The sequence below is a fragment of the Nerophis lumbriciformis genome, linkage group LG33, assembly GCF_033978685.3.
Source record: "Nerophis lumbriciformis linkage group LG33, RoL_Nlum_v2.1, whole genome shotgun sequence".
Taxonomy (NCBI): Eukaryota; Metazoa; Chordata; class Actinopteri; order Syngnathiformes; family Syngnathidae; genus Nerophis; species Nerophis lumbriciformis.
In genome coordinates, this window is record NC_084580.2 from 11,655,613 (window position 1) to 11,673,102 (window position 17,490).

The 17,490-nt window shown below is 36.9% G+C and overlaps 1 protein-coding gene across 2 annotated transcripts in view; it reads right to left on the reverse strand.

The window, feature by feature from the left end:
- Positions 1 to 17,490, reverse strand: part of ipo11 (importin 11) — a 245,195-nt gene that overhangs the window by 59,134 nt on the left and 168,571 nt on the right. For both annotated transcript variants that reach the window (XM_061928189.1, XM_061928188.1), the window contains 4 exons: positions 3,552 to 3,631; positions 3,320 to 3,400; positions 666 to 761; positions 251 to 364 (listed from right to left, as the gene is read on the reverse strand). In XM_061928189.1, the coding sequence (XP_061784173.1) occupies positions 251 to 364; positions 666 to 761; positions 3,320 to 3,400; positions 3,552 to 3,631 (371 nt within the window). The remainder of the gene's footprint in view (positions 1 to 250; positions 365 to 665; positions 762 to 3,319; positions 3,401 to 3,551; positions 3,632 to 17,490) is intronic.

The following is a 17,490-nucleotide window of genomic DNA, read 5'->3' on the forward strand; positions in this document are numbered from 1 at the left end:
AAAAACTCTATGTGAAAAAAATAATCTCCCTATAGTTGGGGCAAAAATAATTTCGAAGTTTCGGAATAAAAGAAAAAGAGCTTTAACTTAGGGCCCCAAAATGGTACCATTTGCAATTCCATGGCTCATCAATTTGAGCTTGGTTTATGGAATGACTCACTTTTCACAGGCACTTTGAGGCACTGTCTTTAACAGGCATTCAAAGAGACTGCTGAGGAGACAGAAATGAAGGGCAGGCACCGAATCTCACCTCCTGGCCACACTCTGAGGCCATTTGAGTGAGCAGCGATGAGAAGAAGCTGGAATTCTGTAGCAGGATGCGGCCCATGATGCCTAAGTAGGTGGACATCACCACAGGGTATATCTGTACAAAGACACAAACACTCAATTATAGAACACAAATACATGCACATGTTCTTTAATTACCTAGCAGCTAATTAGAAACTGACACAGCAGTATGTAGACCTGCTCTAACCTTTAACTATGCTGAATGATCAATTAATGGGGTTATTAAAAAAAATAAAAAATAGAAATTGGCAACCCAAACGGGGCCTAAAAAAAGGTTATTTATTAGAATGTCTGCTACAAAGAAGCAAACAACGATTATCTAACGTGTGTGTAAATAACTGAAGCTAAGGAAACATGCAAACACACACAAAACTCACCTCGCCATTCACTATACCTCTGAGGACAGCTGGCAGCAGGGGCTGGAACATGTGAGCTCCAAGTATGGGGCTAACCTTTAAAGCTATTTCTACCACCTGCAGAAACACAGAGGGGTGGAAGTTGAAAAACATGGCAAGCAAGGAGAATTACAGGGAGAAAATTGCAAAGAAGCCTGCTCTTTGTGAATATATAGGAATAAAATAACACATATGATGAAAAAGACAGAAATGTGCTTGGGAAACAATGGCAGGCTAAAGGGGACTTAGTTAGGAAGAAAATCCTTCCTTGTATTTGGGGCTGGGATATGGGTCAGGTAAAGTTAGTCCATTTAATTCAGTGGTTCCGAACCGAACCCTTCTTATTAGTGAAAAATAAAATGTTGCTTTTTTTCAAATTCAAGACAAAGTTATGTTTTTTTGCTGGTGCACAAAATGAATCGTGCATGAAAAACCCCTTGTTCAAGGAACAAAACCAACACAGTCTATGAACTCACAACAAATTACACACCTGCAAATCAGTGTGACTTCTGCTGTTGCCTTTGAGAGACCAGTTCAGATATGCGTGGCTTCACCTTGGCAAGTGTCACTCTCGTGTCATTCTCACAGCAAAGTCGGTTCTTTTTCTTCCTTTTTTTGTCCAGCATCCTTGAAAAGGATTGCTCGCAAAGATATGTTTTAATAAATGGTATAACAAATTCCAGGGCTTTCTTAGCAATAACTGATCCCATGTTTACATCTTATTGTGCAACATGTGAATGTTTTAGTGGGAACTAAATGCGATATCTGAAAGGGGTACACATTATTTCCAAAGCAGGAACCCCACCCAGACATACAATACTAGTACACAGCTCTTGAAAAACAATATTTTTTGTGATTGTCATTGTAAGTGGGCCAAAACACTTATACTAGAAAATAATATTATGGAAATTACCTCTGTCATTTGATTACCGTATTTTCCGCACTATAAGACGCACCTAAAAACCTCCAATTTTGTCAAAAGCTGACAGTGCGCCTTATAATCCGGTGCGCCTTATATATGGACAAATATTGAGCCACAACAAACTTCATTTTCATAAAGTTTAGGTCTCGCAACTACGATAAACAGCCGCCATCTTTTCCCCCCGTAGAAGAAGAAGCGCGCGGTGCATGCTGGGATATATGACGTTTCATTTCCATTTGTGTGTTTATGTAAAGACCCAAAAATGGCTCCTATTAAGTGTGTTGTCTGTCTAATTATATGTAATGAAGACGAGGCGTGTTGGCTGAGTTCTCAACGTTTACTCACAGCGTGCTCATAACCACATTCTAACTGCCGGCATGGCGAGTCTTGGCGACATAAAACAACGCTTCTCAGGCCTACCGCTCACGCTCGTCACTCCTGTTGCATGCTGGGTAGTGTAGTTGTTATATTCCCTAGCCTAGCTCATAACATCACATTAAGAGACACGCTTACGCGCCTAATTCAATATTCGCCGTCATTCCGGGCGGATTGACAAAAGAACTCCAGCCACTAGATATTGGTGTCAACAGGGCATTCAAAGCTAGACTGCTAACTCCGTGGGAACAGTGGATGACAGAAGGCGAACACACGTTCACCAAGACGGAGACGGCGCCGGACGACATACGCCACTATCTGCCAGTGGATCGTAAATGCCTAGGCTGATATATCAGTATCAACTGTGGTCTGAGCTTTCAGGAAGGCAGGAATTGTCACTGAACTGCTAGACAACAGCAGCGACACTGACTCCATTAATGACGACTTCCACGAGACGGAGTCGGGCATGTTGGATGCCGTATTCGCCCAACTGTTTAATTCAGACACTGAAGAAGAAGAATTCGAGTGATTCGTGGATGAGCAATAATTTCATAAAGTGAGCTTTACAGGTTATTTTGTGTGTTGTGTTGTGTGACATTAACGTTTGAGCAACGTTGAGTTATTGATATATTGTTATTGCTCTGCACTATTTCGAGTGTTACTATATTGTGATTGCACTAACGTTTGATTTACCGGAACACGAGTAAATCAGCTGTTTATTCATTTTGGGAGTGAACAGAGTTGTCAGAACGCTGGTTTGTAATCTATTAATAAAGTTTGACTGACCTATCTGACTGTTATGTTGACATAGGTGTGCCTTATAATCTGGTGCGCCTTATATATGAACAAAGTTTTGAAATATGCCATTCATTGAAGGTGCGCCTTATAATCCGGTGCGCCTTATAGTGCGGAAAATACGTTATAATAATAAAACATTTAACTTGTTATTTAGTCAGGTTTGGGACAGGTGTGCTGCTGGTGTGGCCACAGTGCGTGTGCACGTCTGATGTTGCTCACATGTGCTCCACTGAATGCTCAAGGAGTTTTTGCGTTTGCTCACGCATATGGAAAATTAGAGGGAACATTGTTTGGGGGTATCCATAGTACGCCAATAGGGAGAAGTTTTTATTTACACGATGAGTCGGGTGTGTCTTGACCTCCGCAGCGGAGGCTTCGCCGAACCCCTGAGGCCGACTCACCGAACCCCTAGGGTTCGATCGAACCCAGGTTAAAAACCACTGATTTAATTCATAGTTAAATACATTTCTGAAATACTGCCTGTAAGACTTATGAAATGTTAGTAAGAGTTTTCAGATGATAATTAGCAGACAAGACCTACCTTCAGCACTTGGACCTGCCCCTCATTGGTGATGTCTTTCAGCAGAACACAAAACGACTGACACAGTGATTCTGCAAAGTTCTTTGAAAAAAAAAAAAAAAAAAAATCACAGCATATCATTATCATTGCACATAGTATGCCAAATGTCTGTTATCTGGGCGATTACGTCACTTTATATGTGCTATGAACATCCGCAGTAAATCAATTAATTGTATCTGTCCGTATATCTCACCTGAAGGAATTCTGTCGGAGACAAGAACAGGTAGCCGTTGACGATCTGAAAGCAAGTGCGCAGGTTCTCCAAGCTTAACTCTAAAGACAAAAGATTGGACATTCAAAATGTTAATACGCTACAAGTTAATGGGCCAGATAGCTTTTGTTACTATTAGCAATATATATATATATATATATATATATATATATATATATATATATATATAGGGTTTCCCCCAGCTTGAAATCAACATCTGGTGGTGGGGCGTGGCTATGGGTGTGGTCAATGTGACATCGTATAATTTCTATAATTGTTGATGATGCATATATATATATATATATATATATATATATATATATATATATATATATATATATATATATATATATATATATATATAGGGTTTCCCCCAGCTTGAAATCAACATCTGGTGGTGGGGCGTGGCTATGGGTGTGGTCAATGTGACATCGTATAATTTCTATAATTGTTGATGATGCATATATATATATATATATATATATATATATATATATATATATACATATATATATTTTAATGCTGAAAATAATTCACATACATTTAAAAATTGTTATTGTTATTGTAAAAAGTAACAGGCTGTATACCAGTTGCAGCTGCTGATCTTTCAAGTAGAGCAAGCTATTTTTCAGCTACCGTATTTTTCGGACTATAAATCGCAGTTTTTTTTCATAGTTTGGCCGGGGGTGTGACTTATACTCAGGAGCAACTTGTGTGAAATTATTAACACATTACCGTAAAATATCAAATAATATTATTTAGCTCATTCACGTAAAAGACTAGACGTATAAGATGTCATGGACTTTAGCGATTAGGAGTGACAGATTGTTTGGTAAACGTATAGCATGTTCTATATGTTATAGTTATTTGAATGACTCTTACCATAATATGTTACGTTAACATACCAGGCACGTTCTCAGTTGGTTATTTATGCGTCATATAACGTACACTTATTCAGCCTGTTGTTCACTATTCTTTATTTATTTAAAATTGCCTTTCAAATGTCTATTCTTGGTGTTGATTTTATCAAATACATTTCCACAAAAAATGCGACTTATACTCCAGTGCGACTTATATGTTTTTTTCCTTCTTTATTGTGCATTTTCGGCCGGTGCGACTTATACTCCGAAAAATACGGTATTCTATAAACATAAGTATATTCTCCATTAACATATATATATAAAATGCTAGATTTTATAAAGAAAACTTCATCAAAAAAGTTGTAAATATCTCCATATTAACAGGAAAAACAGAATGAACGTTGAAAAATGCTTCAGCAGTGTTTTATATTTCAAGATTGCTGATTCCCTTATTTTGCTGTTAGTCAAAAAGGGATTTAGCCCAGACAGGGCATTCAATCATCCGGAAGCCCGGCGACCCCCCTTTCAATCAGTATTCTTCATTCGCTCACCGTCCGTGGGCAGGACAAAGTGGAGTATTTATCTAATGATTGTCTCGTTTGACGCCCCCACTGTCATAAATAAAAAAAGTTGCGCCAACAGTCACCCAAGTAGCTGATTCTAAACAAAAGTTAAACGCATTCTAACGCATTTAGTCAATGAAATACAAACACAAAAGAACATATTTGACCACTTTTTTTTTAATATTTTAGGGGAAGCTGAACTTCCCTTGCAGTCTTTAACAATTGCCACTGCTGTATATCTGGCATCACATGTTAGAACAAGGCGGGTAAGAGAAGTTGGCAAGTCAGATCCATCACTTCTAGACAAGGATTGGCTCTAAGGGCTGGGTGGGACTGGCTGGAGTGTAAATCAGGGCTGTGCGCATCCCGCCGCTGGAGAGCCGACCCCTCATCGCCCAAGCCGCCAGCTGCCAGAGTAAAGGTGCGGCCAACGCCTCATCTTACCGCCGAGGCTCCAGACACTCACGGGTGTCATGCTTATGATTGATCAAAGTTTTTCAGTGGCCACATTTTCTGCGAATCACTAGTCAATTGTGATTGAATAACATAGGCTATATATCCATTCATACAATATATTACTTGAATTTGTTTACATATAAAAAAAACCATCAATATTTAATATTTAATATATATACTGTATTTAGGGCAGCACGGTGGAAGAGGGGTTAGTGTGTCTGCCTCACAATACGAAGGTCCTGAGTAGTCCTGGGTTCAATCCCGGGCTCGGGATCTTTCTGTGTGGAATTTGCATGTTCTCCCTGTGACTGCGTGGGTTCCCTCCGGGTACTCCGGCTTCCTCCCACCTCCAAAGAAATGCACCTGGGGATAGGTTGATTGGCAACACTAAATTGGCCCCAGTGTGTGAATGTGAGTGTGAATGTTGTCTGTCTATATGTGTTGGCCCTGCGATGAGATGGCGACTTGTCCAGGGTGTACCCCGCCTTCCGCCCTATTGTAGCTGAGATAGGCTCCAGCGCCCCCCGCGACCCCGAAGGGAATAAGCGGTAGAAAATGGATGGATAGATATATATATATATATATATATATATATATATATATATATATATGTGTGTATTTTTTTTTTATTAGTAGTGTCAAATAATTAAAATATATTATTGCGATTAATCAATTTTGTTCATACACACACACATACTGTATTTTTCGGACTATAAGTCGCAGATTTTTTCATAGTTTGGCCGGGGGTGCGACTTATACTCAGGAGCGACTTATGTGTGAAATTATTAACACATTACCGTAAAATATCAAATAATATTATTTAGCTCATTCACGTAAGAGACTAGATGTATAAGATTTCATGGGATTTAGCGATTAGGAGTGAGAGATTGTTTGGTAAACGTATAGCATGTTTTATATGTTATAGTTATTTAAATGACTCTTACCATAATATGTTACGTTAACATACCAGGCCATTCTCAGTTGGTTATTTATGCGTCATATAACGTACACTTATTCAGCCTGTTGTTCACTATTCTTTATTTATTTTAAATTGCCTTTCAAATGTCTATTCTTGGTGTTGGGTTTTATCAAATACATTTCCCCCAAAAATGCGACTTATATGTTTTTTTCCTTCTTTATTATGCATTTTCGGCCGGTGCGAATTATACTCCGGAGCGACTTATAGTCCGAAAAATACGGTATGCACGAAAGGATGGAAATCAAAAACCGGTTATTGTTCAGAACAGACAAGAACCGGTTACCATTGTATCAATTCCTTATCGATGCTTCTGGGTGGGGATGACGTCAATCGCAACGCGCATACTGCGTAGTGATGTCAGATCTAATGATGCGATGCCTGGTCCAAAAACACATTTTACAAGAAAAAGATAGCAACATCGCTACTTGTAATAATTATAAAGCTGCTTTTTTATCAAGAGGAGGACATACGAGCAATATGCAGAAACATTTGAACACACTGCATTCAACAATTATGAATGTTTTGAACCGCTGCGGTCTCATCCCTGGCAGCACTAACGCTAGCACGTCATCTGAGTAAAACAACTCACCGCCTATCATGTTTTTTTGTTAAATTAAAAATTGAAATGAATGCCTTCTCATTTAGATGAGCATGACGAGAAACAGATTCTGACTGGCTCCAATGTAGGCAGTTCCCGCTCCAGTTCATGTCCTCCGCTAGACGAATGTCACCAAGCAGCGACTTAGCTTGTGGTTTATTTATTTACTCCTAATTTTCGGTAGTTTAATGTTCAATTGTAGTAAGTGAAAAGTTGCAAGGTTTCCTCCCAAGAGATTTGCTCTCAGTCATTACACTAAGTATTATACAGGTGAAACAAAAACATTTAATATGATGTACAAGTCCATTTTTGACAGCAATTAACTTCAAATGTGAAACTAACATGTGATATTATCTCATTATATGCAAAGGGAGGTATGTCAAGCCTTTATTAGCATTTTGATGATCTTGGCTTACACTTTTTGAAACCCCAAATTTTCTGAGATTTTCAATTCAAGGTTTTCATAAACTGTAAGCCACAATCATCAAAATTGTAACCTATAAAGGCTTCACATATCTCACTTTCCATATAATAAGTTAATATCATATGTTACTATGGGGACGGCGTGGCGAAGTTGGTAGAGTGGCCGTGCCAGCAATCGGAGTGTTGCTGGTTACTGGGGTTCAATCCCCACCTTCTACCATCCTAGTCATGTCCGTTGTGTCCTTGGGCAAGACACTTCACCCCTTGCTCCTGATGGCTGCTGGTTAGCGCCTTGCATGGCAGCTCCCGCCATCAGTGTGTGACTGTGTGTGTGAATGGGTGAATGTGGAAATACTGTCAAAGCGCTTTGAGTACCTTGAAGGTAGAAAAGCGCTATACAAGTACAACCTATTTATCATTTATTATAAATGATACATTCTTGTGTAATTTCCACATTGTTTTGTTAAATTCTACAGAAGAATATGTTGTTCTTCTATACTACAAATATGTCTTCACTATAGGCTTTCTAAGGTAATTTTACCTCTAAACTATACAAAATTAATTGTTTTTCTTTTTTTCCGAATAAGAATCGATAAGAGAACCGTTAAGGAACCTAATCGTTAAGCAGAATCGAAAGAGTGAAGCCGGACCTTATCAATTCCCATCACAAACGTGTGTGTTTGTGTGTCTATATACTGTATGTATACTGTATATATATATATATATATATATATATATATATATATATATATATATATATATATATATATACATATATACATATATACACATATATATATATATACACACACACACACACACACACACACACACACACACACAGGTAAAAGCCAGTAAATTAGAATATTTTGAAAAACTTGATTTATTTCAGTAATTGCATTCAAAAGGTGTAACTTGTACATTATATGTATTCATTGCACACAGACTGATGCATTCAAATGTTTATTTCATTTAATTTTGATGATTTGAAGTGGCAACAAATGAAAATCCAAAATTCCGTGTGTCACAAAATTAGAATATTACTTAAGGCTAATACAAAAAAGGGATTTTTAGAAATGTTGGCCAACTGAAAAGTATGAAAATGAAAAATATGAGCATGTACAATACTCAATACTTGGTTGGAGCTCCTTTTGCCTCAATTACTGCGTTAATGCGGCGTGGCATGGAGTCGATGAGTTTCTGGCACTGCTCAGGTGTTATGAGAGCCCAGGTTGCTCTGATAGTGGCCTTCAACTCTTCTGCGTTTTTGGGTCTGGCATTCTGCATCTTCCTTTTCACAATACCCCACAGATTTTCTATGGGGCTAAGGTCAGGGGAGTTGGCGGGCCAATTTAGAACAGAAATACCATGGTCCGTAAACCAAGCACGGGTAGATTTTGCGCTGTGTGCAGGCGCCAAGTCCTGTTGGAACTTGAAATCTCCATCTCCATAGAGCAGGTCAGCAGCAGGAAGCATGAAGTGCTCTAAAACTTGCTGGTAGACGGCTGCGTTGACCCTGGATCTCAGGAAACAGAGTGGACCGACACCAATAAAATATTCTAATTTACTGGCTTTTACCTGTATACTGTATGTGTATATATATATATATATATATATATATATATATATATATATATATATATATATATATATATATATATATACTGTATGTGTATATATATATATATTAAGGCTGAAACGACGCGTCGACGTAGTCGACGTCATCGGTTACGTAAATACGTCGACGCCGTTTTTGTGCGTCAGCGCGTCGCATATTTACGTCACACTACTGTCATGGCGGAGCGCAAAGCAGACGATGCGAGCGAGGGGAAAAAAGCACGCCAAAAGTCGTCAAAAGTCCATCCATCCATTTTCTACCGCTTATTCCCTTTCGGGGTCGCAGGGGGCGCTGGAGCCTATCTCAGCTACAATCGGGCGGAAGGCGGGGTACACCCTGGACAAGTCGCCACCTCATCGCAGGGCCAACACAGATAGACAGACAACATTCACACTCACATTCACACACTAGGGCCAATTTAGTGTTGCCAATCAACTTATCCCCAGGTGCATGTCTTTGGAGGTGGGAGGAAGCCGGAGTACCCGGAGGGAACCCACGCAGTCACGGGGAGAACATGCAAACTCCACACAGAAAGATCCCGAGCCCGGGATTGAACCCAAGACTACTCAGGACCTTCGTATTGTGAGGCAGATGCACTAACCCCTCTGCCACCGTGAAGCCAGTCGTCAAAAGTGTCGGAGTATTTCAATAAACGGCCTAATAATGTTGTTGTATGCACACTGTGTCGAGCGGAAATGGCCTATCATAGCAGCACAACGGCTATGAACGAACATTTGAAAAGAAAACCCCCGACAGCGTTCTTGCCATCACCATCAACAAGTCAATCGTCCGCGTGCGTATACGTTGTCATTATTACACAAAAACATGAATGTGTCATTTGTATCTGCGTTGTAAATTCATAAACTAAAGCACCGTTTGCTCTGAGAGGCGCGTTTGGCGTGCCTGTTCAGTGTTTACAAAGACGCGCTCCTCTTTAACGCTGTGGAGAGGCGGCGGCGGCGAGCGAGCGGCGAGGCGGGGCGCGCCGGGAGCGACGCCGCAAGAGACAGGGGACGACGAGCGAGCGAGGAAGAGGAGCTGAAAAGCGAGGAAAGAAAGAGAAAAGAGTTGGAAGAGAAAAGAGTTGGAAGAGAAAAGACTTTGTGTAAAATTAAAAGATTGTAAACCTGGCAAAGCCGTCTGGCGTTCAGTCTGTCGGTCCTGAAAGAACCCCACGGCACAAGACGTGTCACAAACGCTAACGTTAATTAGTTGTGCAAATACCTTTTACAACATTAACAGTTACATATACTATGTACAAACCAACAATTAACTTTCACTTTAATCATACTATCATTGTTGTGTTATTAAGCAAAATAAGCAATACTTTTACTTTTGTTGAAATGTTTACACTGTACACTTTTTTGTATTGGATGTTTAGCTTTATTTTTGCACATTTTAGCAAATAAGCAATACTTTTACTTTTGTTGAAATGTTTACACTTGTTACAGAATATTTCCGTTTTGCACTTTTTTGTATTGGATGTTTATCTTTATTTTTGCACATTTTAAAGCAAAATAAGCAATACTTTTACTTTTTAAATGCTTATACTATTCCAGAATATTAAGATTTGCACTGGATGTTTACTTTTATATTTGCACATTAAAAAGCAAATAAGCTACTTTTAATTTTGTTAAATGTTAAAAGTTTTAAATGTTTACATTGTTACAGAATATTTTGTCATGTTGTTGTCAATGTTGACTGAGTGGCCATACTTTTTTTTTTGTAAATAAAAGCCATGCCTTTTGAAAAAACTGGCCTACATTTATTTTTTCCTCTTCATTTTAAATAAAAAACATAATCGGTAAAAGGAAAAATAATCTATAGATTAATCAAAAAAAATAATCTATAGATTAACCGATTAATCGAAAAAAATAATCTATAGATTAATCGATAGAAAAATAATCGTTAGCTGCAGCCCTAATATATATATACACCGGTATATATATATATATAGACACACACAGACAAAACTGTGTGTCTATATATATATATATATATATATGGTCCTGACTGTGTATGTCTGTGTTTGTCTATATATATATATGTACATATATATATATATATATATACACATATATATACACATATATATATATACATATATACATATATATATATATATATATATATATATATATATATATATATATATATATATATATATATATATATATATATATATATGTGTGTGTATATATATATATATATATATATATATATATATCCATCCATTTTCTACCGCTTATTCCCTTTGGGGTCGCGGGGGGTGCTGGAGCCTATCTCAGCTACAATCGGGCGGAAGGCGGGGTACACCCTGGACAAGTCGCCACCTCATCGCAGAATATATATATATATATATATATATATATATATATATATATATATATATATATATATATATATATATGTGTGTGTATATATATATATATATATATATATATATATATATATATATATATATATATATGTGTATATATATATATATTTTTTTTTCTTTCTTTTTTTCTTTAAAGTGTATATTTTTCACAATTACTAATTAATTATATTGAATTAAAAAAAACATTGAATTGAATTGCTCGTCTGTCTGAGGAATTGGTCTGGTGTTAAGGTTGTATCATCCACATGCGCACACACACAAATGCAGTCTAAGAAAAGCAACTAACAAATTGCAGTCATGTTGTTGCTACAATAAGCTATACATTCACTGATAGCTCACATAAGCTAGCTCAATCGCTATAATTAGTTGGAAACACACAAAGATATTGTGCGTGTTACGTACAACGTCATTACGTACTAAAAGCCGTAAGAGGGCAGGATATAATGCTCAAAACACATTGGAAAGTTTAAAGGCTGCAAACAGCCCCTTCAAGGTTTGATCAACCAGACTGTTGATACATAGTGCATTTGCATGGAAAAGCAAAGAGCATACATACCTGTAGTTTTGTTAGCAGGTAACAAACTACTGCCTCAACATGCTTTACTTCGGCTATTAACAACAAGTATTCTACATACAGTGGTACCTTAAAATCCAAAGTCAATCATGAACTAAACTATGACCACTGACTTGAGACAATTGCAAGACAACGGCATACCCCACTGGAGCTGTTTAGTAACCAGGATGCAGGCCTTCATCTCTCTAATAACTAGCTTCAATTTATTTATATCTGCAGCAATATTCAAACCATCACCATCCGTTCCTAACTTCTAAGTCCTTACAGATGAGAGAGACAAGGTTAAACCCAGGTGTTTGCATCTATAACCACAGCAATCTTAAATAATGCCTCTCTAAATAAAAGACATGACAATGACAAAGTGACTCAGTGAGAAGGAAAAAATAGAAAAATATATAAGAGGACCTCTCCTAATTACACGGACATGCACGATGCAAACGATTGAACTCAGCAGCTTCACGCTTACATGGCTACTAAGATACTGTTCGTCTATCAGCAGCAATGCGAGAAGCAATATTACCAATAGCTTCATTTCAATTATTAATCATACTCTTGCCTTTGCAGCATCCTTAGGCAAGCTAAACATTTTCTACTCTCTAGTTGCCTAACCTTAGCCGTTGAAACAGCCAGCATTCAGAAGCTCACCTTCCATATTTGTCACATTTCTATTTTTCTTGTAAATGCAGAATAAACCAAACAGGACAGTTAGCGAACAACAACGAAAAATGCCCAACAGAGACATACGTCTTAGTACAGCAGTTTATCAAACACATCAGTCACAGCTGGCGTGACCAATCTTCCAGTGACCCACCTCAAAAAAGTAGTTTTTGTGGGAGCAAGACCTCACTACTGCACGTATGCATCACAAACAGAGGCATTGTACGGATACTCGAGAGAGAGCTTTCTTTAGAATTAATGTTGTAATTTCTCCTTCTACTGCATGTCAGAACAGCAAAAAAAGGCTGCTAGGAAAATTATACCATTCATATTCTGTGTGCATTACCTGAGACTAACATTACTGTGGGGAAAATGAGCTCAGAGTATGATGGTTAAAACACTGGCAGACTTGTAAATGCTTTTGTTGGGTCCACTAAAATTTACAAGGGAAAAGGGACAAAATGTATATCAACTAGGTGCGTCAGCAATATACATTAAGGACAAATAGATACAGCAAAATGTCAGACACACAAATAAAAATGTTTTTGCCGTCAGGGAGGTAAAGACAACTCCAGAAACACAACAGCCAAGGAGATGTACAATATATGTAAATATGGTTAGCTAACTCTTACATACTGAACTAGAAAATAACTTTGAGAGCACAGGCCTCAGCAAAGGGATATATCCCAATAGTGAAAAAATATGTTGTTTTTTTTAAATCCAGAAGGTGATCTAGATCACTCTGAAAATATAATTGTCTCTTTTTTCCATTTCTAACATTTCCTGAAAGTTTCATCAACATCTGCCCATAACTTTTTGAGCTATGTTGCTATTTGTCTAAAGCAGAATGAAATAAATAGGGCTGCACAATTTTTTAGAAAAAACCTAATCCCAATTTTTCTGTCTAAAATTCGATTTGCGATGTTTATATTTTATACATAAAAATGCAAAAAAACGCAAATAACGAGTGAAAGAAGACATGTTACTTTTAGACTGTCAACATATTCTTGTCTCAAGGTAAAACACATTAATTTATTCACGATATACTCAATAAGTAATAAAATAAAAAAATAAATAATAGTGAAGTAAGTTGTATTTCATATGGTGAGATGAATAAAATTATCAATAAATTCAGAATGTTTATCATCGTTCTTCTTCTTTGAACTTTGTAAACACTTTACGTTTGAAGAGTTTCTTGAATTGGACCATATTAGAATTGTTTGATTTCTTTGCTTAATCCATTCCATAACATATTTCCACATACTGTTGTACATACATACAAATGTTTTAAATTTTTCTCTAAGGTTATATGTCTTCTCTTTTGTGGAGAATTGTTGTACATTGTTGGGTAGCAGGTTATAGTTTGCTTTGTGCATAATTTAGTTGTTTGCAAATTCACTATGTCGTAGAATTTCAGTATTTTCAATTCAATAAATAAAGGGTTTGAATGTTCTCTAAATCCAACATTATGTGTTATTCTAACTGATCTTTTTTGTAATGCATCAGTGTGTGAATGTGTGAATGTGTGTGTGTGAATGAGTGAATGTGGAAATAGTGTCAAAGCGCTTTGAGTTCCTTAAAAAAAAAAAAGGTAGAAAAGCCCCATACAAGTACAACCCATTTACCATTTAATGCGGTTAATGAATGAAGTGTACTTTTGTAGTTATTTCCCCATATTTCTGCACAATAACTCAGATATAGTAACACTTGCGAGCAGTAGAGAATATGGAGTGATTTTTGGTCGAATGCATATTTAGCTTTATTCATAATTGATGTGTTTCTTGACACCTTATTTTTATATGAGATTTCAAGTTAATTTGATCATCAATCATTATTATCTAGAAATGTGGTTTCATTTAGTCTTTCAATTTCTATTCCGTCTCTTTGTATTTGTGTTTGACTTTTCCTTCCACTGTTACCAAATCGCATTATTATAGTTAACTGATGTTTAAGGATAGTCTGTTTTTGTCAAACCATCTTTTTAATTTGTTCATTTCTTCTGTTATTATTTGTATTAGCTTCCGTGTATTCTCTCCTGAACCAAACGCTGTTGTATCATCCGCGAATAATACTAACTCTAAGTCTTTTGTAACTTTACAAATGTCATTACATACAGATTGAAGAATTTTGGACCCAGTGTTGATCTCTGTGGTATGCCACAGGATATATTTAGTGTTGTAGACGTTTGTTCGCCAAGCTTCACGTATTGTTTCCTGTTGGTTAAGTAGCTTCTAATCCAGTTTAAGACCAACCCTCTGATGCCCTACCGTTCTAATTTTTTTATTAAAATGTTGTGATTAATTGTGTCAAATGCTTTAGTTAGATCCATAAATACTGCTGCTGCACATTGTTTACTATCTATTGCATTGGTAATGTATTCTGTTATTTCGATTAAAGCCTTCAAAGTTGAAATATTAGCTTAGTATCCATACTGGTTCTCAGCGAGTATTCTATATTTGTTTATGAAACTCTCCAATCTGTTATTGAACAGTTTTTCAATGGTTTCAAAAAATTGTGGAAGTAAAGAAACATGTCTATAATTTGTAAATTGGCGTTTGTCTCAAGTCTTATAAATTGGTACAACTTTAGAATTTGCCTGTTTGAAATTATAGGTTACTAATATAGATTAATGGTCCTGAGATCTCATCAATAACCTTTTTTATCGTTTCCATATCAATTCTATTACAATCGAATGAAGTCTTGGATTTGCATTTGTTCACGATTTTAACTATTTTCTCCTGTGTCACTTTTGTGAGGAACATTGAGTTGTGATTTCTATCTATGGTGTCATTTTAGTCCTCAGTTGACACTGGGTCTGGAATTGTTCCCTCCAATTTTGGTCCAGTATTTACAAAGGAATTATTGAAGCTTTCAACTACTTCCTTCATGTTGTCATTATTTACGTTTTCGTCTGAGAAGTATTAGGGGTAATCCCTCTTAGTGCCATTTTTAATAATGCTATTGAGGATGCCCTATGTTGCACTCATATTGTTTTTGTTCCTGTCTAATAATTGACTATTATTTTCTACATGTTCGTCGTATGTTAGCTTGTTTTTCTACTTATTTTCTGCCTCTGTAGTTCTTTGTGTTATAAATGTTCTATAAAATGTATTCTTCCTATTACAAGCATTTTTTAATCCTTTTGTCATCCATGGTTAATTGTTATTTATGTGCTTTCTCGTGAGTTGTTTCCATGCACAATGTTTGTCATAAAGTGTTATGAACGTGTTTAAAAAATTACCATATGCTTCATCAACATAATTTTCATTGTACACATTGTCCCAAATGTGCTTGTCTAGCTCATTTTTGAAGGCAATCATACTCTTGTCTGTGCATAGTCTTCGAAATGTCTTTTTGTCATCCATGTTCCCCTTCTTGTAGTTTCCATCATACATTGCAAAAACTGGCAGATGATCACTAATGTCGGTAATAAGTAGACCACCTGTAGTGTTATCAAAATCCATCCATCCATCCATTTTCTACCCCTTGTCCCAGTGTGGCAGTGTCTTGTGATTCTGCTTGGCTTTGTGGTTTTAGGATATAAGCCGATGCTATACATTGTATCAATTAAGTCATGGAACACCGCAGAGGCCACCACAGTGTATATGTTTCTTTTACTTTGTATTCATAGCTGTATGTAGAAGTGGCTGACTGCATCAGCTCCGCTCTTTTAATGTCTTTAATGTTCTTTGATGTTTCCTTCTTACACACATGTAAGAGGGATGTGTGCTATGGCTATGAGATGTTTTTTCCCTTGGCCTCAGTCTGGACCCCCTCTCCAGGGGCCCAGGCTTAGACCGATTTATTTTTTCTCACACCACCCCATTGTTTACCTGTATCTCACCTTTTTTGTAAGGGGCGCCGGAAGTTGGCAGACCCGCAGCGATCCTGTTCTGTCTCCCTGTAATGTTTGATCCTGTTCTGTTTCCCTGTAATGTTTGTCTGATCTTGAATGGGATTGTGCTGAAAATGTGAATTTCCCCTCGGGAATTAATACAGTATTTCTGATTCTGATTCTAATCAATGGACTTTTTCTTATTAGGGTTCATTAAGTCAATATTTTGAAGTCACCACATTAGAAAATAATTTTTTGACCAGTGTCCATAAAATTTTACTTGATCCACTCTTTAAATGTTTCAATACTTGACTTGGGTGATCTATAAATACAACTGATGAATATGTTTTAGCTTGTTTCTTGACATATTTCAATGGTTACGCATTCTAAGATATTATCAATAGCAAATGACAAGGGTTTTGGGTTTTTTACCACTTTGTAGTTCAGGTTCTTCATCACGTTCTTCTCCTCCTCTGTTTGGTGTTGGTTCTATTGATGTAATTTAGTTCATATCCTTCCACATCAAAATCTATTCCTTTTTTATCACTGATCCATGTTTCTGTGACAGTGATCACTTTGAAGGGTTTGTTGAATTGTTCTAAAAAGTGCTTCATGTGCCAGGACTGTGAAGTCTGTAGCGCACCTCCGTCACAATTTTTAGTGGCTCAATGGCTCAAAAAGTGTAGATACCACTACCTTGATTAATTATACTTTGGACAAATAAATGCATCAAATGTTGTAGGAACATAAAATTGCCTTATATTGGGACATCTGTGTAAAACAGTCCTGGGATTTGGATTGCGTTCTCCGCTAGTGGATTAAAGATAACATAACAAGTAACTATTACTTTTGGTACTTGATTTTTCCAGGTAAGATTAACGGTATCCAATATATTCTACACTCTCCAGCCAGTCACAGTGAGGCAATAAAGATAATGTATGCTGCCATCTGTGCAAGTGCATCATGTGTTCCCAAGGC